Source organism: Venustampulla echinocandica, assembly GCF_003357145.1.
Source record: "Venustampulla echinocandica strain BP 5553 chromosome Unknown scaffold_4, whole genome shotgun sequence".
In the NCBI taxonomy this organism is placed as follows: Eukaryota; Fungi; Ascomycota; class Leotiomycetes; order Helotiales; family Pleuroascaceae; genus Venustampulla; species Venustampulla echinocandica.
The window spans coordinates 401,905-416,228 of record NW_022474209.1 but is presented as its reverse complement, the minus strand read 5'-3'; the positions used below and the strand labels follow the sequence as shown (position 1 = coordinate 416,228).

Here is a 14,324-nt window from a genome sequence, read left to right as displayed (position 1 = left end):
GGCTTCAAGCGCAGCAAAGAGTCTGGGTTCTAGAGGCTGGTGGGGGGTTGGGGCAGCTACAGTAAGGCTTGTAAGCTGCGGGGGAAACCATAGGAATGGAGATGAATTTACATCCGCGCAGTCCTCCCTCAAGGTCCTCGACCAAAGGCGGATATCCAAGCAAACGCGCCCGACATACCTCGCCCGAGCAGACAATCACCGGTACATCGACTATTGGCAGCCCGCCGACGGTGGAGGATGTCGACACCCCAGGCGCAACGGCGTCGGTGATAGATGGAGGCAGCGGGGGCGGCAGTGGAACAGGAAAGGCCACGGTCAGCAGCAACTTCAGGAACGTGAGCGCCTGCAATAGGTGTCGATTGAGGAAAAACCGCTGTGATCAACAGCTGCCGAGCTGTGCGAGCTGTGAGAAGGCTGGGACGAGGTGTGTGGGGTATGATCCTATCACAAAAAGGGAGATTCCTAGGAGGTGAGTCTCTAGCATTTCTCTTCTGCTTGGTTTAGATGGCAATGGCAAGTCGTAGGAAAGCAAAGCCTGCGTAGAAGCCCTGGAGACACATTTTCTAACTAGCGACTTCATAGTTATGTCTTCTACCTTGAGGCAAGAATCGGATACCTAGAGAAGGTCCTTCAAGATAGCAATATCCCATTCGCGGCCGCCGACGTCCTCAACCATGGCGTAAAACCTGCCCCCGATCCGAGTATCATCCAGACACCGAGCGATGATGGCCGTCGAGCATCATATAATGGCCACGATACCTCGACCATTTCTCATAAAGATTCGCCGCATAATATTGCTGGGACGAAGAAGGAGGAGGAGTCGGAAAAGCTGGACAAGCTGGAGAAGCTTATCTCGAATGTTGGAGGTGTGTCTGCACAGGGTGCTTCAGATTCACGGTATTTAGGTTCTGCGTCGGGCATCTCGTTCGCCCGGGTAGTCTTCGCTGCAGTTAAGTCCTCAGTCTCCGGCACGGGTAGTGATAAGAGCGGAACAAAACCCTCACGGCTACCTGTGAGTAATAAGGGTACGGCTGCAGGAGGAACGTCGATGAGGGATTCATTCTTCGGGTTACACACAAAACCCACTATTAAACAAGCTCCGTTCCCTTCAAAAGATCTTGGAAGACGACTGGTCGAGTTTTACTTTGAATATGCCAATCCCCAGATACCCATTTTGCACCGGGGCGAATTCATGAAGATGTTCGAACTGGCGTACACCGATGTTGATTCGAGGGTGAGGACGCCGAGGGAGCTGTACATGTTGAATATAGTCTTTGCAATTGGTTCTGGGATATTCTTGGAGGATTCTGGCAGTCGGGAGACGAAGCATGAAGGAAATGAGGAGAGGAAGAACCACGGGCTAGGGAGGCAATGTCAACCAGAAGAGTATCACGCTTCTGCCATTGTGCACTTGGAGGAGTGTCTTAGCTCACCAGCCACAGTGGACAGACCAGATGGCTTTGGAGGGGGTCTGGAAGAGTTACAGGCAGTCCTGCTACTGGCTGGGTTTGCACTGCTACGACCTGTTGCCCCGGGATTATGGTATATCATTGGTGTCGCCGTCCGGCTGGCTGTGGACCTCGGGTTACATTATGAAGATGGAAAAGATGTCGATGACGGGCTCGAAGAAGGGCTGTCTGGAGACATGAAGGGTGATAGTAGTGATAGTATACAGCAACAAAAGGAACGGGCCACCCGGCAACGAGGACGTCGAGAATGGGTCCGGGATTTCAGAAGGCGGTTGTGGTGGTGCACGTACTCACTCGATCGATTAGTATCAACCTGCGTTGGTCGCCCATTTGGTATCACCGACCAAGTGGTTACCACTGAATTCCCATCTCTCCTAGATGATAAGTATATCACTCCAGCAGGGTTCCAGCAACCTCCAGGAGGCGCCGCGGAGCCTTCATACAAACGAGCGGCTCACCACTACTTCAGGCTGAGGTTATTACAATCCGAGATCCTACAGGTACTACAACATCAACAAGCCCAGCAAGCTCGTGCTGGGGGTGCAAACCGGCGAAATCCTTACATGCATACCTCGTTGCCCTCTCCATTCCTTTCCAAGTTCGATAGTTTCCGATCTTGGCGTATCGATATCGACAAGCGCCTATGGGAATGGAAGAGTTCTGCGCCTACGAAACGGGAAACGGGCGTTGCATTCTCTGTCGAGTTCCTCGAGCTAAATTACTGGCAATGTGTAATCATGCTCTACAGACAGAGTTTGAGTGTGCCACCAATGTTCGAAGGAGAATTCAGTACGAGTGACGAGGTTAACAGTCCTCCAATGTATAATGTTGAGCTCCGAGAAGACCAGGAGAGAGTTTTCTTGAAAGTTGCGGAGGCTGGGCAAAGAGTCTTGAGGCTGTACCGGCAGTTGCATCGTGTGCATCTAGTCAACTACACATTTTTGGCGACGCATCACTTGTTCATGGCTGGTATCTCATTTCTCTATGCGATTTGGCACTCGCCGATTGTGAGGAGCCGATTAGTAAGTCTTCAATAAATTCCAAGTTGAGTAAGATACATGGATGCTAATGGCACTGCTCCTAGACAATGGATGAAGTCGACTTCACCATTCTAGCTGCAACTTCCGTTCTCGGGGATCTCATCGAAAAATGTCCTCCGGCAGAAGCATGTAGGGACGCGTTCGACCGAATGTCTAAAGCCACAGTCCAAATGTGCATGTCGACAACTGGATTCAGCACCTCTACCCGAGGTCTAAACTCTCGGGAGCGACGGCCATCCCACCACCAACGTCCTCAACCACTAGACGCAAATGGCTCCCAAGTCCGTCATCCACGGCCAATACCCCCATTCGATATGGGCCTAAATGACCTTTTAGATCCCACTTTAACTTCGCAGAAATCTGCCATGCAAACACCATCGAGTCATTTCCCCGCCACTTCTCAGAATAACATTACAAAAGGGATAAAAGCCGAGTTCGATCCATACAGTGCCTCAGCAACGCCATCTACGACAACCAGTATGATGCGTCAAAATATAAACCAAGCTCAATCACAATCCCAATCCCAATCGGGGCCCCAGACAGCAATGCAATCACCCTCCAACTACGCCGTCTCCCCACCACTCTCTTCTCTAGACACCTCTGCTATCGACCCATCACTGCTCCCCTCCCCTCAATCAGCATACAACAATCCCTCTACCTCAACAGACCAATATAGCTATCAAGATCCTCAGTTCCCGTTTCCCAACGCGCAAGGCATGGATTTCCTCCAGGGCAACGGATGGGATGTTCCAGGCGCGGACGGCAATGACGAGACGTTGAACAGTTGGGCGGGAGATTTAGGTATGGGATTGGGCTGGGATGGGATGGACCATGATTTTAGTGAAGGGGGAAATGTGGATTTATTTGATGGGTTTTTCTTTGGCGGAGCTGGAACTACTTAGGGCGAGATGATATGAGTTGAGATGGAAAAGTCACCGCTTATTTATAAGTGTTTGTTTAATACATTTTTGGCTATACGGATAAAAGTAAGGAGAAAGGGCATGTGTATTGTTATACTGCCTTTGTATAAGGATCAATCATAGATCTAGATCCAACGATTATGAATTATGGCTTGATAATTTTCATGGTGTCATGGTCATAACCTATGAATTTGTGCGTCATGCTACACGCGGCGAGGTCTCTCCGTCAATGTCTCATCTATATTTGGTCGTTCAACTACACAGTACCAAGGAATCTCCATCGTTATGTTATCTAAACGAGACGCCACTTCTAGGACCTATAAATACCGCCGGGGCGACGGGCTCTAATACGGGCAGAGTTAACGATACTGCACAATGCAGGTCCTTGGACGCTCCTTCGTAATCCATCATGTGTCTTGTGTGTTTTCCCACAATACTAGGAAGCAGAGCTGCTGATATTATTTGGTGTATGTATGTGATTGACTGTAACCATTACTAACTTTAGAAGGTGATTTGGTATGTTTTGTACAGTTGGGTTGACACCAACGAGAGGTTTGACAGCGAGAATTAGGTTGATAGCAGTAATACAATTAATAGAAGGAAGAAAATTGACAACAGTATTTTCACAATTTATCTTAACATATCTTAACGTGCCTTGACATATCTTGACATATCTCGACGTATCTTTAGCTACTACTTTAACACCTAGTTTTATCACTCCAAAGCATGAATTGGTCGTCTGGTTGTAACTGACATCCATGCTCTTTGGTAGTTGTAACTGCGCCTCCGCCAGTAATAGCTTTGCTAATCTTGGCCTAAACATGTCTCCATTCGCAGACCATTTGTCCTGTTTACTCAACTTGAAAAGAACATTGAAGTAGATCTAAATGCCTCATCTGCAGTAGATCATTACGTCAGTGGATGCATGACGTGACCAGCTACAAACAAATGAGCACTACTGGTATGAGTTGGTGTTGGTGGCTGAGTGATAAGCGATTCTAAGATATACTTTTAGTCATGAGATGCCTGGACATGCTGTGGAGATAACAAGTGATAATGTGCCTGGCAACATTACTGGATAGATGCTCTGAGACATTTAAAGCGGCCATTATTACCTGTTGCATAAAGATATCGAAGGGTCGAATGGAGAGGCTGGAATTGAATAGAGGAAATGGAATATGAGACACTCTGTTGGTTGGGTATCTCATTATCAGGGTAGGACATGGCAGGTAAGGTGTTTGATAGTTACTGGGGTAAAGTAATATTCAAACGTAACACATAAAAATGGCAAACGAGGACGAACGATGTGACAGGGTTTAGTATGTGTTCCCATTTCTCAAGCCTGGCTGCTAAGCCAAATATCAACTGGGCCTCAATCTGACCACCCAGGCGTATGTGTACTTATATAGGGAGGAGGGTATATAGAGATTCCAGCCTTCTATATATAAAGAGATATCAAACTTCTCATAACACTCGTTGAAACTGACTAAAGCACTGGCGCCGGTTTACATGAGTGACGGCCACGTCCCAAAAACGCCCATTGGCCATCATTGCGGGTTAGAAAAACGAACGAGGCCCGAATAAAGAGGGTTCCGCGCGTTCCACGACAGAATCAGATCTCCTCCACAATCCTTGAGTTGCTGTCTCCCGCCACTCGTTTTAACAGGGCGCTAAGGCCTGCGATTGGTGGAGTCTCTAGAATGTCGATATCTTGCTTCAAAATTAAGTGCCGTGCGAGGATTTGTGCGTGTGCAATCCCAGCTGAGTCTGCAAGTGTCAATAGTCTGTTGATAACCCACCCTCGAAGTTGATCTGTCGCTAGATCCATCGCACCAACAAGGTAGAGCGGCCAGAGAATGTACCATTCTCGGGTACCATCTACCGGAACTTGTTCATGCATGTAGCTAGTAGTCGCCGTGTACTGAGGCACACTTGCGAGAATATCAGCTTGGGCCTGCAGCAATATTTCATTAGAACTGGCCCGTTGAGCTATGGTCTCATCGTTTGTGAGTATGGGTGGAGTTGCTGCTGAGTCGTATAGCAGCTGATTGCTGATGGTTTCGTGGGCCATAATCCTGCAAACCCGTACCCAGTTCCTTATCTGTGGAGTCCAATTATTTTCGTATTTATGATAGGTACCGTTCCATATGAGATCCGGGTCCTTGTCCGTATATAGTGTCCGATACGAGAACTCTTTAGGGAAACCATCGTCTAATTCAGCGAATCGTCGATCTATATCTAGTGCCGTTTCAACTATCTGACGACGACCCATAGTCGATCTTCGGTAGGTGGACCGAAAGGTGGTGAAATCGATAATAACTTCCATTAGCTTCCATGACTGCATAGTCTTATCTAAGATTTTTCCAGCCTCTTTCCGTAACTCAATCATCTCAGGTGGCACTGGGACTGTACGTTGTAGACAACTCAGGACAAGATTGCCCATTACCTGAGTATACATTCGTTGTCCAGCGTCGGTATAGAATTGATCCATGCCCCGAAGCTTGACAAGCGCTGCTGCTCCGTTGACGTGCTTCGTCCAAGCACCAATTGACTCGACATCAGTGCCAGTGATGGTCTCAAACATGCTGAGCACCATGACAGCGAACAGCGTGCTATCCTTCTTGACCTGCGACGGAGATCTTAGGGCTGAATTTATTAGCCGAATCGCAGTTAGATAGTCCTTCCGGGCTTTGACCATGAGACTCGGTGCATGGATGGACTTTGCGAGACTGGCAAGTCCGACTGCACTCATGCCAGCGAGAAGATGCTCATCTGCATCTGCCTGGCCACATAATGTACACAAAAGGTCGTTGTTTTGAAGCCATAGCGTAGGGTTGGAATAGAAGTAGCCTAGAGCACGCTCTTGCAGAGTTGGCTGGAGATTGTAGGATGGTATTATGGAATTAGAAAACCCTCCATAATAACCTTGGGCGGGGCGTAAACTAACGACGAGGTCATTCTTGAGGGCTTCGGCCTTAGTAGCCTCACTGGTTTGTGGTGAGACCTCGCTCGATGTGTAGGATGCTGGGGTCATCGGCGTCGCTGATCGTGAAGAACTACCTTTTGACTTTGCTTTCAACTTTTCTCGAGCCTTGGCTTTCTCAATTACAACCTCGCTTTCATTGCGAAACATGAGATCCAGTTGGTTGCGATAGCCAGGACAGGTCCTCCGGGCCCGAATGCATTGGGTACATGATGGGGTGACGCGGTCGCACTGGAAGTGTCAGGACTGGGTTTGACAAGGACGGATGGCATTCTTGGGTGAAATCTCGGCAGGCATAAAGGATCGTGAAGCTGCGAGTATCTGGGAATAAAGCCAGCACTTACTCGGGTTTTCTTGTCTCTGCATGATTGGCATCCCGTCGAAGGCTTTCCACAATACACCATGTTGGTGAGCAACGGCTACTAGACTCCAGAGCCTATGATACCAAGCCCTTGTGCACGCAGTTTCCGAAAAAAAATTGACGTACGCTCGGTGTTTAATGCTTGAATTCTTATTTTATTTCGCTCACACTTAGAGGGTTGAAGAAGTTGTATGAGGCTATGCACAAACGCCACATTAGCTAGATGTTGGATTGATGACGACGGGCTACCCGATAAGGGAGATTGGAAGACGAGATTTAATGCTCGCGGCTTCCAATCGGTGCTGTGCTGGAGCGGTATATGTATGTAGGGCTGGAATGGCGGCACTTCGTAGTTTTGTTGCCATCGATTTGCAATATCATAGGCCAAGGTACGCAGGACTCAGCCTCCCTTCCTACGCGGCGTCGCCAAGCTAATCAAACTGACACCAAATATTCGTCCCAGGCGAGTCCTTATGACGACGACTGATATTGAACGCGCTGAGGCAGAGTCATTAGCAGGTGACTTGCGTAGTTTTCCATGGATTTTTCAGTGTCGAACATTGGAGTGACCTGTCACGGGCTGTCATCGTCGGCGATGCTTACGAGTCCTATACATCTTTTTAAGCTTTGGAAATTCGTAAGCGGACTGGGATAGACCACCCAATCAGATAAAAGAAAATGCCTAATTGATGCCACGTGACATAGAATAAACCCATCCTAGCTGTCGATCACCAGTGGATAGCCAAATCAGCAAAGAATTACCGGATATAGGGTTGTAGTTGAGAGATCCGTCAAATACAAAGTATTGAAGTTCATGCATCTAGGGTTTTTAGTTTGCGGTTGGCCTCACGGTCCTGAGAGGCAGATGATATCAAATGTTTGCCCGAAAAAGGAACCCGGAATTTCCATCTCCGTTTGATAGTGTCATCATCGCTGTTTTAGTTCTCGCTCTGTGCCTCATCCAAGCCATTAAACCAGAAGCTCACGCTGAAGCTTGGACTGAGACTTCTAACATAATGCCACCACCCTAGCGGAATGTAGACACACTCCCCCTCTTCCAAGATACACTCGAGGTACTGTGCCTTAGAAAATAAGGGAAATTCCTCGTGCGCTTTTACTATCTTTTCTTCGGTGCCATCCCATCCAGCGAGGACGCCGACATCTGCTTCACTGGTATTGCTCATGTCCACCCCTCTATCTTCAATGCCTCTGGCATATAGCTTCCGGCTTTCTCGTGGGGCATAAAGCCTGACATATTTCCTGCCTACAACTTGGGCGAGGATGTTGTGATACGGATCAGTGTGCAATGGGCTGATTGTTCCACCGGGCCCGAACCATGCGTTCAACAGGGGGGTTTCCAACTGGCCGACCTGGGAATGCTGGGCAGCCTGTGGGGAAGAGTGATGCGGTGGTGGGCAAACTGCATAACAGTAATCTGGAATCGCAATATCATTTCTCAGCGAAGGGATTTGAGCAAATAAATCATGCTGTGCGAGGTAGCCGATACCGCTGCTAGACAGGGTGGGATCGTTCAACATATACTGCTCCATAAACTCCCTGCAAGAGATAATCGTCTGTCCCCAGCCACTGTCAACGTAGCTTCTTCCCAATTCTACCGGAACCAGCCTTCGTCCACCGATAGTTCTGGACATGAGATAGGCGGGACTACTCCACGGCCGTTCCGTACGAGCAGGCCAATGTTCTAGAGCCCATTTGATAATAACTGGCTCTGGGCCTATATCGTCACATTTTGGATGCAGGATATACTGCTGAAACTTTTCAAATGATGGATTGACTAATTCCCGCACAGGCTTGGAAATGGATGGGATGAAGGATGACAAGGAAGGAAACCGATCAACAGTCAGGGAAATATCGACTTTCCGACGCTTCGGCGCTGACGGTTCATTGTCATTAGTAACGCTATCCGTACTCATACCAACACTGCGTTGGAGAGAGCTGGCATGGATTTTCTCTAGGAGTTCAAATATCCGCTGAAGGGCATCTTTGGTTTCCTGTACGATAGGAGGGCCTGCCACAATGAGAGCCATGTCGATAGTCTTGACAATCTCATCGATGGCGTCGCTCTCTAAAGGGGGGATGCTTGCTGGAGGATAGTTTGATTGCTTTGTGAAAAACAGTGAAGGGATTTTGCCCCAGACTGCCTTCATCGCAACGACAGAAATTTTGAGAAAGCTCGCAAATCGAAAAAGTTCCCCCCAACAAAAAGGAACATCCTTGAATGGGAAAGCGTAGAACTTTTCATTTGCGAGGGTAGCAAGGTCATCGAGTCTCTGAATAATATAATTGTATGAGGGGATCTTTTGCTCAGTGATCGCGACGCATAGGTCCCGGAGCAATTGAAGAATAGGAACGCCACAAGGCTGAAGAGATTTCTCGTAACTGTCGTCTTTAGGATGTAGACGATCATCCTCTAATAGAAGAACTTCTAATGACTTTAGGTTGCAAAATGAATCCACGCATACTTGGATAAGCTTTTCTGTGTCGCTTGGCGAAGGAGCAGTTTGTGAACTTGAGCCAGGAAGAGGCAGGTCAGGAGATCGTGTTCTTGCGACGACCGGACCCATAGCTTATTAGCTGTGCTGGGTTTAATGCGTAAAGTGTTATTGCGAAATGTATATGTACCTAGGTAGGTAAGGTAAATACACAACTTATGAGCCCAAGCATGAGTGAGTGTCTTGGAAGGTTTGTTTTGCTCCGGACGGGTTTAAGCTCCGTCACGCCTCAGGCATCCAACCACCCCTGCACCAAAGTCGCGTCACCAGGATTCGGGACCGCGACTTTGGGCGCCGCGGTTCTCAGCGTAAGTACCAAATACAACACCACATCACAATCACAATCACAATACAATTACTGCTGCTTTATGCGTTTGGGACAGCACCAAATTGCAATAGTCTACTCATATCTATACTTATAGTTAAAGGAACTGCACTGGCAACCGTTTTCTACCATATTACTCGACGGGTTCCTCATGCCCTTCTTCACCCAATAGCCCGGCTTCACACGCGTCTTCCGGGTCCCACCAAGCTAAACCGCGGATTTTTGAAGCGCCAGTTGCAGCAATTGCATTACGCATTTGTTCCTTCGCTCCGTCAAAATATAATATGCGGTTCGAATTCGACGCGTCGAGATATCTCTGAAAATGTATTTACCGCGGTCCCTTATCGCCCTCCTATATCAACACCTTCAACGAACACACCACCCGCTCTCCCCGCCAGTTCTCATCCTCGTCGCCCTTGAGCCCGATGCATTATGCGGCTGCCGAATTCTTACCCAGCTGCTCAAACGCGACTACATACCCCATAAAATCCAGCCCGTGGCCGGATATGGCGACTTGGAGAGAGCAGGCCAGAAGGTCATTAGGCCTATGATGGAGAGCCAAGGAGGAGCCGGGGGAGTGGTTATATGTTTGGGGGTCGGTGGTATGGTGGACCTTGGAAGTTTATTAGGAGTCGACTCGGAGGAGGACGAGACGACCTATGGCGGAGTGGAGGTCTGGGTAATTGATGCGCGACGGCCGTGGAATTTGGGGAACGTTTTCGGCGGTATTCCAAGGTTACCACCAGCCAAGGACGGTTCTGAAATTAAGGAACCTGGCGTCGATAGCGGAAAGATTCAAAGGAATTATAAGCCTGGGAAGGGAGGTATTATTGTTTTCGACGACGGGGATATTGAGGAAGACCTGGATACTGAAAGAGACGCATATTTGGCCTTGGTGGAGATGCCAGAAGTTGATGATAATGGTGACGATAGTGAAGGACCCGAATCAGAGAGTGATGATGATGTCGACGATGCAGAACCACGGCCTGGCCAGAAGCGGAAGTCTTGGTCAGACCGGGATCAAGAGGGTGAGAGTAGCGGAGACGACGATAGGCCACGCCAAAGGCGGAGAAGCAACTCGGTATTTGCAAGAATTTTAATGTTGTTCTATTTCACCCGCTAATAGTTTCCAGTCGAGTCCAATTCCAGAGTCCCCATCTCGACCCAAACAACGGGGTCTAATGTCCCTTAGTGGCCCCCCTGGGTTAGGATCCTCAACATCTCGCTCCGTCTCACCAACCCCCGCCCAACCCCCAAAAGCTATCTCAGCACGAACATTACGCCGACGGCTATTGAAGCTTCGCAGGAAGCATGAAGCTGTTCTTCAGGCATACTACTCGTTAGGCTCATCATACTGTGAACCAATATCTTCCATGATGTACTCCCTGGCGTCAGAATTGGGTCGAGAAGACAATGACCTTCTCTGGATGACGATCGTTGGAGTTACTTCAATGGAATTGTACGGGCGGTCCTCAATAGGTGTTGCTGTATCATCTCGAAAACCGTCGGCAACTAGTTCAGGCTGGCTAGGAACCCGTGGATCACGAATACGACAGCTTCTACGTGACGAAGTTCGACGTCTGAACCCCCCCGAACTCTCCGACTCGAGTTTCAATGCAAATAGATTGCCTGAAAACAATGGTGTAATCCCAACAACAGCACGGAGCCCTACTGATACTAGTATTCGGCTATCTCCTGAACCCAAATTTCTGCTCATCAGACATTGGAGCTTATATGACAGCATGCTACACTCACCTTACTTGTCTGCGCGATTACATATCTGGTCAGACAGTGGAAGGAAGCGCCTGCATAAGTTACTTGCGAAGATGGGGGTCAGTCTTGTCCAATGTAAACAAAGCTATACCCATATGGATATGGAGTTAAAGCGAGGGTTACGGACAAAACTTCTAAAGTACTCTGATATGTACGGTCTTGATGAGTTGGTCCCGTCCGCGGATACAGATGGGAGAGACAGAGGCGGAACAAAGGAAGGATGGGGGTTCGTAAGAAGTTGGGGCTGGCGAGCAACTCTGAGCGCACAAGACGTCGGCATTATTGTTGGTGCAATTCTTGAAGTTGGAAAGCAGGCCGCAACCGCGCTCCAAACAGCAAACTGGGATCGGGGAAGGGAGGGGAAAGAGATAACAGATGAAGCGGGTACTTTGGAGAGCGAGGAATGGGTGGGACGTTTCTGGGATGCATATGATGCCCTGGAGAAGTGAGCACCCCGTTACCAAACGATATTTGAGTTACGCTAACACAATACGTAGGATCGAAGAACTTAAGGCAGCCTTACCCACAGCTCAGCATCTTCATCGAGCGATCCTTCGCACAGGTACTTCCCTAATCGAGAAACGGCAAATTCGCCATCTTCGAGCATTCCGCATGTGCGTTGTGAAGGATGGGCCTGATGTTGCACTATTCACCCACCCTGCAGCCCTCACAAAACTAGCTCTATGGGTTGGCGAAGCCATCTCAGAACAAGAACGCGAGAGCAAAGGAAAGCTGGGTCACGGTGGACGAGGAACACCCCTAGTTGTTGCCGGCCTAAACGAGAACAGAGGCGTGTACGTCGTTGTAGGCACTGGGGGAGGTGGCGGCGGTATGGGATTCGGTGACCCAGTTGCGGCTAAAGAGAGGAAGGAGAAAAGAGAAGCCAAAGCCAAAGCTCGTGAGTTGACGAAGAAAAATAAGGAGAAGATCAAGGAGGGGAAGAGAGAAGCCCGAAGGCGAGCCGCTGCAGATAATGAGGAAGATGAAGAGGATGAAACCGAATCTGAAGATTCAGACTCTTCATCCGAGGAGGAAGATGATGATGAAGAGGATGAGGCTTCTCAAGCGAAAGGCTTCGGCAGGAATAAATTCGGAAATGCCTTCCAACTAGTGGTGGAGGAGACGAATGCGCGAGTACGCATTGATAGTTTTGAACATTGCGTTGTAGAAGTCAAGAAAGAGGACCTGGCTGGGTTTCTAGAGAGTCTGAGTATGAAGGCTGTGGTTGGATGAGACAAGCCTACGAGGATGTAGATACGTGTTCATGACCTGGCGTCTAGCTTGCTTGTTGGGATTGTTTTTCACTCCTGGGCTATGCATTGGGTTTTCTTGGAGTGGGGATTGCTAGGCAGATATGGCTCTATATAGGAATGAATGATTGCCTAAATGTCTCTTAAGTACCGTTTATTTGAAATGTGATAATGTAGATTTCCGGTAAGGCTAGGCCTTTAAATAAAATGAAGCTTATTAACATTCCGAGTGTTAACCCGTAGGCAAATTGCAGAAGCCATTGATGATTTACCCAAGTCAAGTTGGCTACTTAGTCGACATGTCCCTTGGGCAAGCATTGCACTTTTGGCTAGAAAGTACTTGTCATGATGGAATCTTAAGATTTCAAAAGAAGATTAGGGGAACGATACAAACGCTCGAGAAGTTGCCTTCTACTATACTAGTGGGCGTGACTACAAGATTGTTCATACAGGAACACAGGGTAATCGCCATCTCAATCTAGCTTCCAGACGCCACCTCCCATGCTTTTATCCCCAAAATTAACGCCCACCAACTCCATATCGCATAGACCATATCAAACCGTATCCAAGTCCATGCCACCTAGACGCAAAGCCTGTAACTGGCATATCTCCCCGCCGTCTCACTCATCCGGATGATCTTAACTACCTGGCCCCTCCTCAACCCAAGGTATCTAGCAACCGGATCGCTCGTCTGAACACGCGGAAGCTGTGTATCCTTCAATCGATACCTCTGCAACAGCGCGGTCTTCTCCTCCTTGCTCAGCAACACATGTTTGGGCACCAAATCATGGTGGGTGATGTTGACCAGCAGATCCTGCTCCAGGAAAGTCTCAATCCGTGTATCAGCTGCCACAGCTGGGATAATCTTGAGCGCGGCAGAAGTGATATTGACGGTTGTAATGAGGATGCCCGTGTGGAAGTTATTGGAGGAGAGATGCTGTGCGAAGTTCCGCATCTGCTTGATACCCACGTTGCTGTCGGGGAGGAACTCAACCCAGATGGTGCCGATATCTGGAGGAGCTGGGGTGGGCTCGCGATCGGTAGGAAGGTTTGAGTATCGCTTCATCATAGCATCGCTGGGATTGGCGGAGAACTTCATCATTGAGCGGCTGTTGAGAGAGTCGTTATTAGTATGGAGAAATCTTTGGCATGCATCGAGACCAAGAAAAGTGAGAAGATAGCAAAGAGCAAAGAGCTCTTACTTGATGCTGCCATCTGCGCCGGTGAACTGGCTCTTGAAATTATCAAGACTGATGGTAACTTCCTCCTCAGTTAACGTATAGCCTCTGTCCTGAAGCATCTCATGGACTGTCCGCCATGCGCGCCAGAGTCGCGCAGATTCTCTGCTTTCAGCCTCACGCGCCTTTGCCTGGCGGTCTTCTTCAGTTGACATCTTGCTGCTGAGGGGACAAAGACGGGCGTTAAAGAATGGAGAGCAGCGTTGTGCAGTTTGAGATGGAGAGTGGGACGGTGGAAGGCGTAGCAAGAGGTTGTCAAAGCGACAGCTTCTTGAACTAATGGATGTGAAGGAGAATCTTCAAAATGTTCGCGAGGTTGCGCGGGTGGTCTGTGCCCGCCGCCGTAGATGGATTTTTTGGGGATTCGCAGGTCCTCGAGGAAATCTGTCCCCGGATTCACTCTGGACACTTCTTCACACACAAGATATTTCTCTTTGTTCTTCAAGAGGACC

General features: G+C 48.7%; 5 protein-coding genes across 5 annotated transcripts; 2 read left to right on the top strand and 3 right to left on the bottom strand.

Moving 5' to 3' along the window:
* Positions 1-95: 95 nt before the first annotated feature.
* BP5553_06430 (Zn2 DNA-binding protein) lies at positions 96-3,411 on the top strand (the record flags this gene model as incomplete). Its single annotated transcript, XM_032015053.1, has 3 exons — positions 96-469; positions 583-2,491; positions 2,554-3,411. 3 exons carry the CDS (start codon positions 96-98, stop codon positions 3,409-3,411), a joined length of 3,141 nt encoding a protein of 1,046 aa, XP_031868474.1.
* A 1,630-nt stretch (positions 3,412-5,041) lies between these two features.
* On the bottom strand, positions 5,042-6,562 carry BP5553_06429 (uncharacterized protein; the record flags this gene model as incomplete). The annotated part of the gene is made up of 1 exon (XM_032015052.1): positions 5,042-6,562. One exon carries the CDS (start codon positions 6,560-6,562, stop codon positions 5,042-5,044), a length of 1,521 nt encoding a protein of 506 aa, XP_031868473.1.
* Positions 6,563-7,711: 1,149 nt separating this feature from the next.
* On the bottom strand, positions 7,712-9,358 carry BP5553_06428 (Uncharacterized protein; the record flags this gene model as incomplete). Its single annotated transcript, XM_032015051.1, has 1 exon — positions 7,712-9,358. The coding sequence occupies one exon, from the start codon at positions 9,356-9,358 to the stop codon at positions 7,712-7,714; it is 1,647 nt and encodes a 548-aa protein (XP_031868472.1).
* A 575-nt stretch (positions 9,359-9,933) lies between these two features.
* On the top strand, positions 9,934-12,617 carry BP5553_06427 (Uncharacterized protein; the record flags this gene model as incomplete). The annotated part of the gene is made up of 3 exons (XM_032015050.1): positions 9,934-10,692; positions 10,745-11,829; positions 11,882-12,617. The coding sequence occupies 3 exons, from the start codon at positions 9,934-9,936 to the stop codon at positions 12,615-12,617; spliced, it is 2,580 nt and encodes an 859-aa protein (XP_031868471.1).
* A 597-nt stretch (positions 12,618-13,214) lies between these two features.
* On the bottom strand, positions 13,215-14,027 carry BP5553_06426 (Uncharacterized protein; the record flags this gene model as incomplete). Its single annotated transcript, XM_032015049.1, has 2 exons — positions 13,215-13,743; positions 13,837-14,027. The coding sequence occupies 2 exons, from the start codon at positions 14,025-14,027 to the stop codon at positions 13,215-13,217; spliced, it is 720 nt and encodes a 239-aa protein (XP_031868470.1).
* Positions 14,028-14,324: the final 297 nt, after the last annotated feature.